This window comes from Eschrichtius robustus, chromosome 11 (assembly GCF_028021215.1).
Source record: "Eschrichtius robustus isolate mEscRob2 chromosome 11, mEscRob2.pri, whole genome shotgun sequence".
Lineage (NCBI taxonomy): Eukaryota > Metazoa > Chordata > Mammalia > Artiodactyla > Eschrichtiidae > Eschrichtius > Eschrichtius robustus.
In genome coordinates, this window is record NC_090834.1 from 57,843,954 (window position 1) to 57,858,470 (window position 14,517).

At 35.7% G+C, this 14,517-nt stretch overlaps 1 protein-coding gene across 1 annotated transcript in view; it reads left to right on the forward strand.

Moving 5' to 3' along the window:
• RSF1 (remodeling and spacing factor 1) overlaps positions 1 to 6,195 on the forward strand; it is a 168,513-nt gene extending 162,318 nt beyond the window's left edge. Inside the window, exon 16 of the mRNA XM_068554578.1 lies at positions 1,223 to 6,195. Within this exon, the coding sequence (XP_068410679.1) occupies positions 1,223 to 1,791 (569 nt within the window). The 3' untranslated portion in view covers positions 1,792 to 6,195. The remainder of the gene's footprint in view (positions 1 to 1,222) is intronic.
• Positions 6,196 to 14,517: the final 8,322 nt, after the last annotated feature.

Consider the following 14,517-nt stretch of genomic DNA (forward strand, 5'->3'; position numbering starts at 1 on the left):
TTGGGGGAAGAGAGACAATAAACATGATAAATAAGTAGAATATATATTAGGTGGAGATAAATGCTACAGAGAAAAGTAAAGGAGAAAAGGAGCATAGGTGAAATTTCAGATAGGGTACCAAAGGAATGCCTCACTCAGAAGATAACATTTGAGTAAAGACCTGAAAGAAATGTTGATACCCACATGTGATTAGTGGGTACCATATTAGATAGTGCAGTAGACCATTGTATAGACTTTGGAATTTATTCTGTGTGAGATGAGAAATAATTGGAGGATTTTGAGCAGAGGAGTGATATGATCTGACTTACATTTTAATTTGCTATGGTATCTGTGTTATGAGTACATTGAAGGGGACAGGGAGGAAATCTAGGAATCTAGTTGGGAGGCCATTGAAATAGGCCAGCTGATGATGATGGTGGGTGAGACTAGAGCAGTAGCAGTAAAGGGGTGAAAAGCAGTCAAATTATGGATATACTTTGAAAGTAGACCCATAGGATTTACTACTGGGTTAGATGGGAGAAAGAAAGGAATCACGGATGACTGAGCGATTGGAAGAATAGAGTTGCCAATAACCAAGATGGTGGAGACCAGAATGGCTCAGGTTTGAGGAAGAAGTTTAGGAGCTTGGTTCTGCCTATTTAGAAATCCAGGCATAGATGTTGAGCAGGCAGTTTGATACATGAGTCTGGAACCTATGGATTGGTTGCCTAAAACAAATGTGAGAGTCACTGGCATATGGATGGTATGCAAAGCCATGAGACCAGGTGAGTCAAGTATAAACAAGAGAAGACGTTTCAGGACCACCAAGGACACTGAGTAACATGGAATGAGAGTTAGCACAGTATTTCAGATGTCCTGAATTGGGTGCTTAGTTTCTTTCCGTATCGGTATGTTTACATGACTCCCTAATTTGAGGGCTAGTGGGAAGGAGTTGCTTAGTTTGTGACCAGCCTGTCTTCATTTAATTTAAGGATTCTGCTCTTTCCTAAAATCTCGGGCAAAGTATACTGTGAATCACATTGGGCATTGTTGGGGGACTGAGAGGAGAGAGAAATAAGGCCAGTTATTGAAGGGAAATAGTTACGTACAGGCAAGTCTGAAAGCAGGACATGGGATGAATATGGGGAGGAAAAGGAGAATTACTTAAATCTGTTAAAGGAGAATTACTTAACTCTGTTAATGGTTAACTGTGCCAATGGCTTAAATGTGCTGTTTATTCTAGAGAGCTATATATCCAAGAACTCTGAAGATGATGAGTTAGCTAAAGAATCAAAGCGGTCAGTTCGAAAGCGGGGTCGAAGCACAGATGAGTATTCAGAAGCAGATGAGGAGGAAGAGGAAGGTAAACCATCCCGAAAACGGCTACACCGGATCGAGACAGACGAAGAGGAGAGTTGTGACAATGCTCATGGAGATGCAGACCAGCCTGCCCATGACAGCCAGCCCAGGGTCCTGCCCTCAGAACAAGAGAGCACCAAAAAGCCCTATCGGATAGACAGTGATGAGGAAGAGGACTTTGAAAATGTAGGCAAGGTGGGGAGCCCTTTGGACTATAGCTTAGTGGACTTACCTTCCACCAATGGACAGAGTCCTGGCAAAGCCATTGAGAACTTGATTGGCAAGCCAACTGAGAAGCCTCAGACCCCCAAGGACAACAGCACAGCCAGTGCAAGCCTGGCCCCCAATGGGACAAGTGGTGGGCAGGAGGCAGGGGCACCAGAAGAGGAGGAAGATGAGCTTTTGAGAGTGACTGACCTTGTTGATTATGTCTGTAACAGTGAACAGTTATAAGACTTTTTTCCATTTTTGTGCTAATTTATTCCACGGTAGCTCTCACACCAGCGGGCCAGTTATTAAAAGCTGTTTTATTTTTCCTAGAAAACTCCACTACAGAATGACTTTTTAGAAGAAAAATTTCAACAGACCTTGAAGTCTTTCTGTGAAGTGACCAGTTTTGAACTTTGAAGATAAATAATTGCTGTAAATTCCTTTTGATTTTCTTTTTCCAAGTTCATGGTCCTTGGTAATTTCAGTCATGGGAAAAGAATCTTATTGTAACAACAAAGATTTGTATATTTTTGACTTTATATTTCCTGAGCTCTCCTGACTTTGTGAAAAGGGTGGATAAGAATGCATTCCGAATCTGTGAGGGCCCAAAAACAGAATTAGGGGTGGGAGAAAGCACTTGTGCTTTAGCTTTTTCATATTAAATATATATTATATTTAAACATTCATGGCATAGATGATGATTAACAGACTGCTTAAAAGTTCAAGTCTGTATTGTTGCAGTTTGAGAATTGTAGATAACATCATACATAAGTCATTTAGTAACAGCATTCATGAAATCAGCTTGTTTACTATTGGAGATAACCACACTTAATAAAGAAGAGACTGAAAAAGTACCATCGTAAAAAACTCTAACCTAAGTTTCTCTTATAGCGGAGTTTGTTGTTTAAAAAAAAAAAAATCATCTGAAAAGCATTTGTACAGTAAAATGTATAATGAAGCTTTGACATCCAGATTGTGCTAGTAAAAAATTTTTTAAAACAGCTTTATGCAGTGGTGATGAGGTGGCCTTTAATATGCTATCATGGAGAATTACTAGTGAAATGATGAGTGTGGTCTTTCATAAGGCCCAGGTGGACTGTAAACTTTGCAGATAGTGTAACTCTTGTCTTCTGGCCACTTAATATTTAAATATCTGAAATACCATTTTAAAAGAAGTACATCTATACATAACATACATGAAGAGATGGATGCTAAGCTGACCGCAGTATTTTAGCACATTTGTAGAAGGGGAAAGGATTTTCAGGTGAATTTTAACTGGTCTATTCTTGCCCTTAGTATCTACTTCAAATTGAAGTCTACAAACAAAGCAGTTCCTTTGGGAGGTTTTTAGTTTGAGTTTTAGTGTGTGTGTGTGTGTGTGTGTGTGTGTGTGTGTGTGTATGTGTGTGTTGGAATTTCCTATCTGCCTGGATATATTAGCAGGGTTTGAATGTAGTTTTGGCCTTTGGCCATTAGACTTCTATTAAAATTCATTAATAGTCACACGACCAATATAGAATTGATTGAAAACCGCCAATGTACTTAATAGGTATGACATCCTTTTCAAACATCTCAACACTTTAAAGAAAGATAAGCCCTTTGTTTCAAGAAAAAGGGGTTTGTAACTAACTAAATATCTAACATGTAATTGACACTAAAATATGAACTTGTCTTAGTTTCTGTTACAGCTGTAAAATTTCAGGCAGAGCCATAAATAACATTGTACAGAGTGTAGCACTTGTGATTAAACCTTGCCTGTCAAATTCTGAAACCTTCAGCCATTACTTCTGTGAATACTTTTGCCCTGGGATTGGGTTTTCTGTTCCAGTGTTGTGTCTGTTGCCGGCAATGGACACACCATATCTGCTGCTGGCCCAAGGAACTTCATTAATTTTTCTTTCCATTAAGCATTATATGTGCTAGTCAGTGTGTAGTAAAGCACTTCTCTTTTTTATTATTAAAAAGCTGGCATTAGACTTGCATTATAAATACCTCTCTAGAAACTTTATACTCCTTTTCCTCCCTCCACAGGTGTTGCCCTTAAATCTTATCTTTTGGCCTTGAAAGTTTATAGCTGTTGTTTTTCACTTGTTGGTTCTTGGTTTTTTTTGTTTTGTTTCACTTTAGTTCTGTAGTACCTACCCATTAATATTTTTGCTTTGATTCTAGCAGTGTACATGTATCTGTATAAAAAATAAAAGAATGAAGCAGCCTAAAAATAGGATGCACCAACAGCATGTGGTTCCAAGCAAGTTGTGATTTTTATTTTGAGACAGTGTTCCACCAGAAGGGAGGGAAGGGCTTACATTCACAGACAGTAAGTAAGGCTATGTAAGGAGCCACATTCACTTACCAAGCCTGCTTTCTGGCTAGGTTTGTTTCATTTATTTGGAAGTCAGTTAAGAATGTTGGCCTTTTTAACTATCTAAAACAGGCAGGCAATAGAAGGATTCCTATTAATGCAAGGTAAGTGGTTAGAATGTGCAGGTGGCCTATCCTGCCCCGTCTCCTGCTACCATTTTAGTCCCACAGCTGGGTAAAGCCACTAAGGTGCAGAAACTCCCATGTACCCTCTCTCTACCTCTGGACACACCAGCTTCTGCTTCAGCCTATTAGTTTTCTTCAGTTAAGCAAATGACAAGAAGTATTAAATGGGTAGATTATTTATTTTACAGGATGCCTAATGTGAAATAAGGAGTTCTTTTTACTCTTCTGCTATAGAGAGCAAAAGGTAATTTTTATCTTAGTAAGGACTGAGTATTCTATTTAGCAAATGTCCCACTGACATTGATACCATTTTTGCTGCCTGTTATTTACCAAACTTGAATTCAGTGTTTGTGAACTTGATAGTGTTTCCCTTTGAAAATTCCCTTCACATTCTGATTAAACCAGTTAACTACGCTTCATCTACAAAGAGTGCAATCTAAGCACCTGTTACAAATTGTTATCATGCAGGTAGGTTAATTATGGCTGATTAAATGTTGAACAGTTCAAAAACAATTCTGCTGCTTGGTGTTTAGATTCAGTCCCTCAGAGAGTCTGTGTTTGCTGAAATACTAACTCTGAACATGCTTTGAAGAAGTTAAAAAAGAACAAAATGGAGGAAAAAGTGCATTTTCTATTTCCAAAGACATAATTCAGTCATTAGGAACTGGACAGAGTATAGGAAAGCAGCAATTCATCTAGAGTTTAGAACATCTTGGATCCTTGTAATTAGAGTACTAACCATGGATTTAGGCTCCCAATAGCTGCTATGTAATAGAGCCCTTTAATACTTTAAACCCCCTTTTTGGAAATACAAATTGGACTCCCATTATCAAACTCCACAGTCTATAGCAAATATATTAAGGGGAGATGTAGTTTAGTACTCAGAATATTTAGTTTGCAGTTTCTGTAAAGGTTTGAAAACTAGACAAATTTTCACAAAGCAGAAACTTTGAATTAAAATACGTGAAAAGAACTCAGACTGAAAATAACATGTTTTGGTTTTGTAGACTTGTGCTGATGAAATAGTGTTTCGTGTAAACGTTTTCTGTTGTTGGCACATTACTAGAGAATGACGGCAGCGACATTCTCAAGAATATATCTGATTTATTGAGGTCAGGTTTCCTTGGCACGTCTTTTTCCAGTTGGTCAAGGTTGCAGATTCCAAGAATTAAAAGGAGTTTCATTTAGAATAAATTGATGTCTACTGATAATTTTTTTAAAATGATCTACCAAAGAATCAAGGATTTCAAATGCTAAAGAAGTTGTTGAAAAAAAGATTTTTAAACAAATTAACTTTAACAGGACATTACAAACTCCAGTTTTTACTTTTTGATTGATAGAACCCATCCCATAATATGCATTTGGGCAAAGAACATATATTAAGAAAAATGTAGGTGTTTACTGTTATTTAGAGTTTAAAAGGTGGGGAGATGTTAGCTATTTTTAAGTGGGACTGATGGAATTTCCTCTCACAAGGAATGCCTTTTTAGCTTCTGTTTGTGGGGATAAGAGATGTTAACTGTTCGCTAGTTCTACCATACAATTGAAAGGAACCTAATGAATTTACAAGTTTAATACTCAGAAAAAGTTGTGAACTGCCCTTCACCAACACAGTGGAACAAGCAGGTCCCTGATTCATGGCATTGCCTCACAGCTATAGGACAAGTATTCAAAGACCCAGATCTTTTTTTAAATGGAATAAACATATATATGTATGTGTGTGTATATATATATATATAAATTAATATGTATATACATATCTTAGATGTTAGAAGAAATAAAAATGAACCCTTTGAAATTATTTGACACTATAAAAAATAAGACATAATTGTAACTGATGTGAAATTATGAACATCATTTAATTACACAAAGCCTAGAGAAAAATAGGGAAGTTCCTCTTCTTGGTTTAACATCCTGGTTCTCCCAAGAAGCAAGAATGCCAAGACTGCATACCTTCTGTATCTACCTAGTCCTCTGCTTAATATCTGTTATTAAACTTTCTTAGAATAAATTCCATTCCTATTTTATCCACCATTCCCAGTTTGTACCTGTAAACCTACCTTGGAAGTGGCAAGCTAACTGCTGATTTACTTCATTGTTTTTATACCAATCCTGAAAGACAAGACCCTTTGCTATCAGTGTATTTAAACTGAGTTATTTTGTTATATGTATACTTAATAATTTGTTTTCAAAATATTTCACTCTTAAATTATCGTTAACATTTTGAGTGCCAAGAATTGCTAAGTAACTATGTAACATATATTGAAGAGTGTCATTCTCCAGCAAGCAAGCAGTCATTAATAAGCAAAAATGTAGTGCTCTTGGTATATAGCTACTCTAGGTGGTACACTCGACACTTCCTAAAAATTCATATAAACCCTCTCAGAAATTGATTAGGATATGATTCCATTAGTGAATTTTTTCATTTTTGTCATGTAAGCTCAATTTTTTTTCCTTTCATGTTTATACCATTTCGCTCTGGGAAATGCTGCAAACCCTATTCTGACACATTGTAGTGATTTCAGTTAATAAAGATTTTTATTTTAATAACTAAGATGTCTATCCTATGCATAAGTTATATGAGAGGGCATAACAAATTATTGGACAAGTAGAAATTTATTAATTAAGCTCCTTAGACATTTTGAATGAGAAAAAACATTTTTAAAGGAACTACATTTGTGTTTTTTGCCAAACCGGTACAAGCTAGAAAATGCACTAGGGACTGAGTGACCTGCCTTGTTCATTTTGCCACTGGATGATGTAAGTTAAGAATGGAATTGTTAACCCTAACTATATATTTTCTTGACTTTCATCAGTTTCTAAAATCTAATTCAAGTGTTTGGGGTTTTGTTTGACATGTATTTATTGAGTTCTGTTCTTAGACCAGGAGCTAGCTGCATGTTGTGCTTATGAATGGCCAAGAACACAATCATTGGGAAACTTAATGGCTCAAGACCTTCTGAATCATTTAACTTATTTTGTATGTTGCAAAAAAAAAAGTTTATTTTGCTTGAGAGTCACATTTTTTTATAACTGTACAGCTTTTAAGGGAGGGGAGGTGGAAAAATACCCTAAAATAGGATGTAGATTTTTACAATTGTGTTTATGCTAGAACATCTACAGGTGCATTATGTAATTAAACCTAAAATTGTTTAAAAATTTGTGCCATGGTCTTTTTCATTATCCTGCCCTTTAGCAGAGTTGGTGCACATCAATACTGCTATATGGACAAGCCTTGAAATTAGGCTAATAACCCTGTCTCCAAAGCTTTAAGATCATTGCATGAAAATTACACACACACATACACATACGCACATATACACACATGTAGACATATATACACAGATCTAGTTTATATTAGTGTAAATGGATCTTCAATTTAAGAACAGCTATAATAGCCCAAATTTGGCATTTAGCAGCATATTCTTAAAAGTGCGTGATTTTCGTGATGCCTAACTAGGGTATTCTCAGTGTTGGTCTGATGTTTTGTTCTCTTATCAAAGTAGAGTCTTGATAATGGTATCTGAATTATAGCTTGCCCAAACCTGCCAGGAGGTTTTGTATACACCTTGAAAGGATGTGTCCTGTGCTGGGATGGGGTTTGGGAGTGGAACAGAGCTTGGTTTCTTTGCAATCTGTAAAAGAAGGAGAAACTAGAATTGTTTGATTTGGTTCTTGTAGACTCAATTCAGTAGACTTAATTCCACAGGAATATCTGTCTGCTGGAGGCATGGCAGGAAGGGATATCAGATTCAAATTCCAATTCCCTTCTTACTTGATAAAAAGTATTTTGAAATCTTGTAAATCTGCTGATTCTAGAAGCCTTATATGGCACATTTTACCATAAGTTATATTGACACCTTTGTTTAAGTGCCATTACTTTTTTCCATCTGATAATTTACCATTCTAATTTCTCACCTTTGTAGCGCAACTGTATTCTTGTAAAGAATTAAATCCATAACTTCTACCTAAGTTACCTGTATCTATTGTCAGTTAGTGTAGGATGTCAGTTTCTTTGCTCTCCTCATCCGTTCAGAAATGAAGCCTGGGAATCATTTATTTCCAGGCAAGGAATACAAATTTCAGATAAGAATTTGTAGATGGCTTATGTTAGATTTGCATTTTAATTTTAAAGTAGTAGCTAGGATCCAGGGAGTGTTTAATCAGAATGCCTCTTGGATTTTCAGACATGCTTATATGAAATGCTTTATTTTCCTATGCATAAAAAATTATTCCTGGAATAGGTTCTCAGAATGCTTTATTTTGTTTCTAGAAGATGAGAGCTAAAGCAGAAACTCCAAGATTAGCATAAAACTCTTGAAGTAATAAGGAACGTGCTATTAGTTAAACAGGAGAAGCTGGCATGCTCTCTGCCACGTATGACATACTGCATGTATCGGGGTGGGGGAAGAGATTTGAAAACTGGAAATGTGATTCCAATAATGCACAAAGTAAATTTTGTGCATAGAAAATATAGGAATTCCTGGTAGCTTAAAGCTTCAGGGGTTAACTGCAGTGTATGAACACCTAGTGTGTTAGAATTGCAGTGCATAGTTGTTTAAATACAATATTCCTTGTTAGTGACAACCAGAATACATTGTGGCTCATGCCAATATTTTTGTTAATGAAATGTTCAGTGTCTCACTATAGTCTGATCAAAACTCTTGGTGTTATAAGATAGGCCCAAAGCTATTTGATGGCTATTGGCCTAATTGTGTAAATTTTCTTTCAAAATGTTTTATTATAATACTTCTGTCATTTCTTTCACTTAATATATGTCAATTGTCATAATAAAAAAATTAAATAATTTGATGTATTTAGCATGATGTGTTTGCAAACTTAGTTTATTTTAAACTTTGTAGCACATAGAAAGTTAAGAATTTTCATTAAGTTGATGAAGGTTGAAAATTTTTATCACCCCAGGAATAGATGAATTGTTCTCTTACTATCTAGAAAGTAAATTTGCAAGTGCATCAATTTCCCCAAAATAATGTTTAAGGCTATTTGCCAAGGATGTGAATTATAGATATTAGAAAGCTATTCTTGATTTCTATCTTTAGCCTCTGGAGAACGGACATATTAAAGAGGCCTTGGACTTGTTCTGTGTGGCCCTGTGGGAGCACAGAACTAGGCCAGAGGGCAGAAGCCGTAGGCAAAAGCTTTCCGTTTATTCTATGGAAACTCTTTTTTACAGAGTTCTCTAATAACTTGGATGTGAACTGTCACCAATAGGGGATGTTTGGGTTTAGGCTGAACTGCCATTTGGCAGGACTATGATAGATCAACACATTTAAAAAGGGGTTAGACATTTAAGGGGCCCTTCCAATCCTGAGTATAATTCTCATCTACAAATGTTGATTTGATAGATTTTCCTTACTCTTGGAATACAGTAGGATGCACAACGAACTCATTTTTTCCCCAACAAACTAGTGGAGTTCATTACTTGCAGTTCTCATTTAAAATATTGATAAACTATTTAGGTAAAGAACTTTTTGGATCAGAATTTCACTTAGTGGAGTGAAAGCTGATCTATGCTGGCAAGAAATGACCAGCTACAGTGCTGCTTAGTGATTTATTTGAAATGTTCACTTAAACTGAATTGGTCAAATACGAGTGAGATGCTGTGTTGGAGGCTAAGGGTGACAGCGCTGTGGCAGCCTTGAGAGAGTTCAAAGCTCTTTTCTGGAGCTGACAGTGGGGTCCAGAACATGACTGTCGACCCACATCCCTTTCAGGTTATGAGACCAGAGAATGTAAAAGAGTTCTTTTCTTTTAAAATCTGAGAATTGGTCTACTATACTGTGATCATTTAGTAGCGGTAGAATTATAAAAGGTAATGAAAACTTTCTAGTGAAACTAAATTAAATGTTGGGTGAGATGAATGCTTGTGTGTCATTCTGATTCTTCAATCACTTTGCATAAGCTCTTTAAGGTCCTAAAAGTCTAAAATGAAAAAAAAAGAAAAAACACTCTAAGGAAATGTGAATTCATATTTGCAACATTAGTTTTACACATAAAGTCATCCGCAAAGCAAAGTCAACTAGGAACTTACTAGTTCATGGTATAGGTCACGTATAGCTTCCTTATTGTTCCTCTTTGCCCATTTCAGAGCCACTTTATCCACACTCGAGCACCCGTCCTTCTCTCCAGTCTCCAAGGAACAGATGTCACCTCTGTTTTTGCCACATCCCCTCTGCCTGTGTCCTTGATCTGGCCCCTTCCCTCTTGCCTGCTCTGGGTCTTCCCATCTCATTGATTTCTCTCTGATCTCCATCCCTCTATATTCACTTTCTCAATACAAAGCTCTCCCTTATCATGGAAAACAAGTGTCATCCTGTCTCCCATCCAATCTGTTTCCTACTTGACGACCAGTCTTTAAAATAAATAGGTTATAGAAATATTAAACTATATTTGAAAACTCTCACTGAAATGTCAGAAATTCCGAAGAGAAACTCTAGGACCCTAGCAGGCTTCTCAAGAACATACCTGAACTCCATCATGAGGAACAACTGTTACAGAAAGCTGAAATTTACAATATGGGAGATGGTCCTCCCTTTTCCCTGCAATTGTTTCATGTTTTTCTTTTGAAATGTCCATTTTCTTTTCTCTTTGGCATTATTGCTTGCTAGTGGGATGCCAGTAATTGCATCTTTTTTTTTTTTAAGGATGAATTTTGAGGTTAACTAGGGCTTACCAACATCAAAGAGAAGCAAGCTGACTCAATTCTAGAAAATCAGAAAGTTGGCTTCAGATTCAGACTGATTGAGAAGGCAAGGCTGAAATTTTACTGGGAGATACTATACGCAGAATCAGGACAGTGCCAAAGAGGCAAGGATGAAAGGCAGGGACCCACAACCAGAAAAGGCACATTGGAAGGGGAGAGAAGGCTAGGAAGCAGCCTTCAGGATGACTGTCCTCTCCATGACACAGCCACTTTTAATAGTCTGGATGTGCTTATGCAATGGTTTCCAAAATAAAAGTTCTTGTCAATTTTATTTTAAAATCTTTCTTCTTGGTTTTTAAAGCTGAGATATAATTCACATGCCATAAAGTTCACCATTTTAAAGTGTACAATTCAATGGTCTTTAGTATATTCACAAGGTTGTTGTCACCCCCCAAAATAACCCCATATTATTAGCAGTCACTCACCATCCCTCCCCACCGAGTCCCTGGCAACCACTAATCTACTTTCTGTCTGTAAGGATTTGCCTATTCTGGACATTTGATATAAATGGAATTATACAATATGTGGCCTTTTGTGTCTAACTTCTTTTATTTAGCATGTTTTCATGATTTCACCTATATTTTAGCATGAATCAGCACTTCATTCCTTTTCATGGATGAATAATATTCTATTCTATGGATATACCAAATCTTGTATATCCATTCATCAGTGGAGAGATACTGGATTGTTTCTACTCTTGGGCTATTAAGAATAATAAACATTTGTGTACAAGTTTTTGTGTGGACATATGTTTTCAATTCTGTTAAGTACATAGCTAGGAATGGAATTACTAGATTATATGGTAACTCTTTGTTTCAAGTTTTAAGGAACTGCTAAACTCTTTTACACAGCATCTGCATCTTTTTACATTTTAGCAATGCACGAAGGTTCCTATTTCTCCACATCAGTAACACTTATTGTCAGTCTTTTTTTGTTATAGCTATCCTAGTGGATATCAAGTGGTTTCTCAGTGTGTTTTCGATTTGCATTTCCCTGATGATTAATGATGTTGAACATCTTTTCATGTGCCTACTGGCCAGTTGTAAATCTTCTTTTCAGGAACATCTATTTAAATCCTTTGTCCATTTTTAAATTGGGTTATCTGTCTTTTAAATTGTTGAGTGTCCTTTATATATTCTGGATACCACACCCCTACCAAATATATGATTTGCAAATATTTTCTCCAATTCTGCAGGTTAGTCTTTTACTTTCTTGATGCTGTCCTTTGACGCACAAAGGTTTTTCATTTTGATGACATCCAATTTTTTTCTGGGTTTTTTCTTTGCTTGTGCTTTAGATGTTTTACCTAAGAAACCACTGCCGAATGCAATGTTACAAAGATTTATGTTTTATATTTGTAAGAGTTTTATAAGTTTATGTTTAGATCTTTGATTCATTCTGAGTTATTTTTGTATATGATGTGAGGTAAAGATCAAAATTCATTTATTTGCATGTGGCTATCCAGTTGTACCAGCACCATTTATTGAAAAGACTGTCCTTTTCCCCACTGAATTATCTTGGAATCCTTGTCAAAACTTAATTGACCAAAAATGTATGAGTTTACTTCTGGACTCTCAATTTGATTCCACTTATGCATATGTTCATCCTTATGCCAGTACTATACAGTTTTGATTATTGTAGCTTCGCAATAAGTTTTGACATCAGGAAGTGAGTCCTCCAACTTGGCTTTTTTTTTTTTTTTTTTAAGATTATTTTGACTATTCTAGGTACCTTGAATTTTCATATGAATTTTAGGTTCAGTATATCAATTTCTGTCAAAAAGGCAATTGGAATTTTGATAGGGCTTACATGTAATCTGTAGATCATTTGAAGGAATATTGGTTTCTTAACAATAGTAAGTCTTTTAATAAATGAACATGAGATGTCTTTCCTTTTATTTTAGGTCTTCCTTAATTTTTTTCAAGAACGTTTTGTAGTTTTCTTTTGTTAAATATATTCCTATGTATTTTATTCATTTTGATGGTATTATAAATAGAATTGTTTTTCTTAATTTTATTTTTAGGTCGTTCATTGCTAATGTATAGAAATACAACTGATTTTTTACTCAGGAATAAACTTAACCAAAGAAGTGAAAGACTTGTACACTGAAAACTACAAAATGTTGCTGAAAGTAATTAAAGAAGACACAGATAAATGGTAAGACATCCCATGTCATGGATTGGAAGACTTAATACAGTTAAAATGTTAATACTATACACTAAGATATGTTTTCAGCAGAAATAGAAAAATTAATCCTAAAGTTCATATGGAATCTCAAGAGACCCTGAATAGCCTAAAGAATCTTGAAAAAGAAGGAAAAAAGTTGGAGGACTCACGCTTCCTGCTTTCAAAACTTACTACAAAGCTACAATAATCAAACAGCATAGTAAAAAGACACATGGCACAAAGTCAGCCATATAGACCAATGGAACAAAATATAGAGCCCAGAAAAACCCTCACATACATGGTCAAATAATTTTTGACAAGAGTGCCAACACCATTTGATAGGGGAAAATACAGTTTTTTCAACAAATAGTGCTGAAAAAATTAGATATCCACATGCAAAAGAATGAAGTTAGGCCCTTACCTAACACCATATGCAAAAATCAACTCAAATGGATCAAAGACCTAAATGAAAGACTTGAAACTATAAAAATCTTAGAAGAAATCATAGAGGAAAAGCTTCACAACATCGGATTTGGCAGTGATTCATTGGATATAACACCAAAAACACAGGCAACAAAAGAAAACTAAAACAGATAAATTTGACTACATCAAAATGAAAAACTTCTGAACATCAAAGGACACGAACAACAGAATGAAAAGGCAATCCATGGAATAGAGAAGATATTTGCAAATCATATATCTCATAAGGGGTTAATACCCAGAATAGATAAAGAACTACTACAACTCAACAACAACAACAAAATCTGATTTTTAAATAGGCAAAAAACCTGAACATACATTTCTCCCAAGAAGATATACAAATGGCCAACAAACCAATAAAAGATGCTCAACCTCACTAATCATTAGGGAAATACAAATCAAAATCACAAGATATCACCTCACCCAGATGGGTCTCCCCTGGACAAATATCAACCACTTTACATAAGCTCAGAAGTATCCTATTCCTTTGCACCTTGTTAAGGACATTTCAGGCAGTCATCCCTGCTAAGTTCTTTATCTTCCTTCTTTCTCTCTCACCTAAATAATTGCCATCAGCCTACACACATGCTGTAATATTCCTTGTTATCCCTAAAACAAACACACACACAAAAAGCAGAAACAAACAAAACTCTACCCTAATCCTTTAACATCTTTATTGACATATAATTAACATTCCACATAGTTCATCCATTTACTACCCTGATTCTTTACCTTCCTTTCTAGCTACCAACCCCATTCACCTGCACTCCTTCAAGCCAAACTTCTAAAGAGGGTTGTCTGCCCATATGGCTTCCAAGTCACTCTACATACCTTAACAGAAAAGCCAAAACTATAAAGTTTCTAGAAAAAAATAGGATAATATTTTCACAACCTTGGAGTAACCAAACATTTCTTAGACAGGATATTAAAAGCAATAACCATGAAAGAAAATATGAGTAAATTAGGCTTCATCAAAATTAAAAACTGCTCAACAGAAGACACCATTAAGAATATCCAAAGGCAAACCACGGACTGGGAGAAAACATTCATAACACAGGCATCTGACAAAGTATTTGTATCCAGAATAAATAATTCCTACAACTCAACAATAA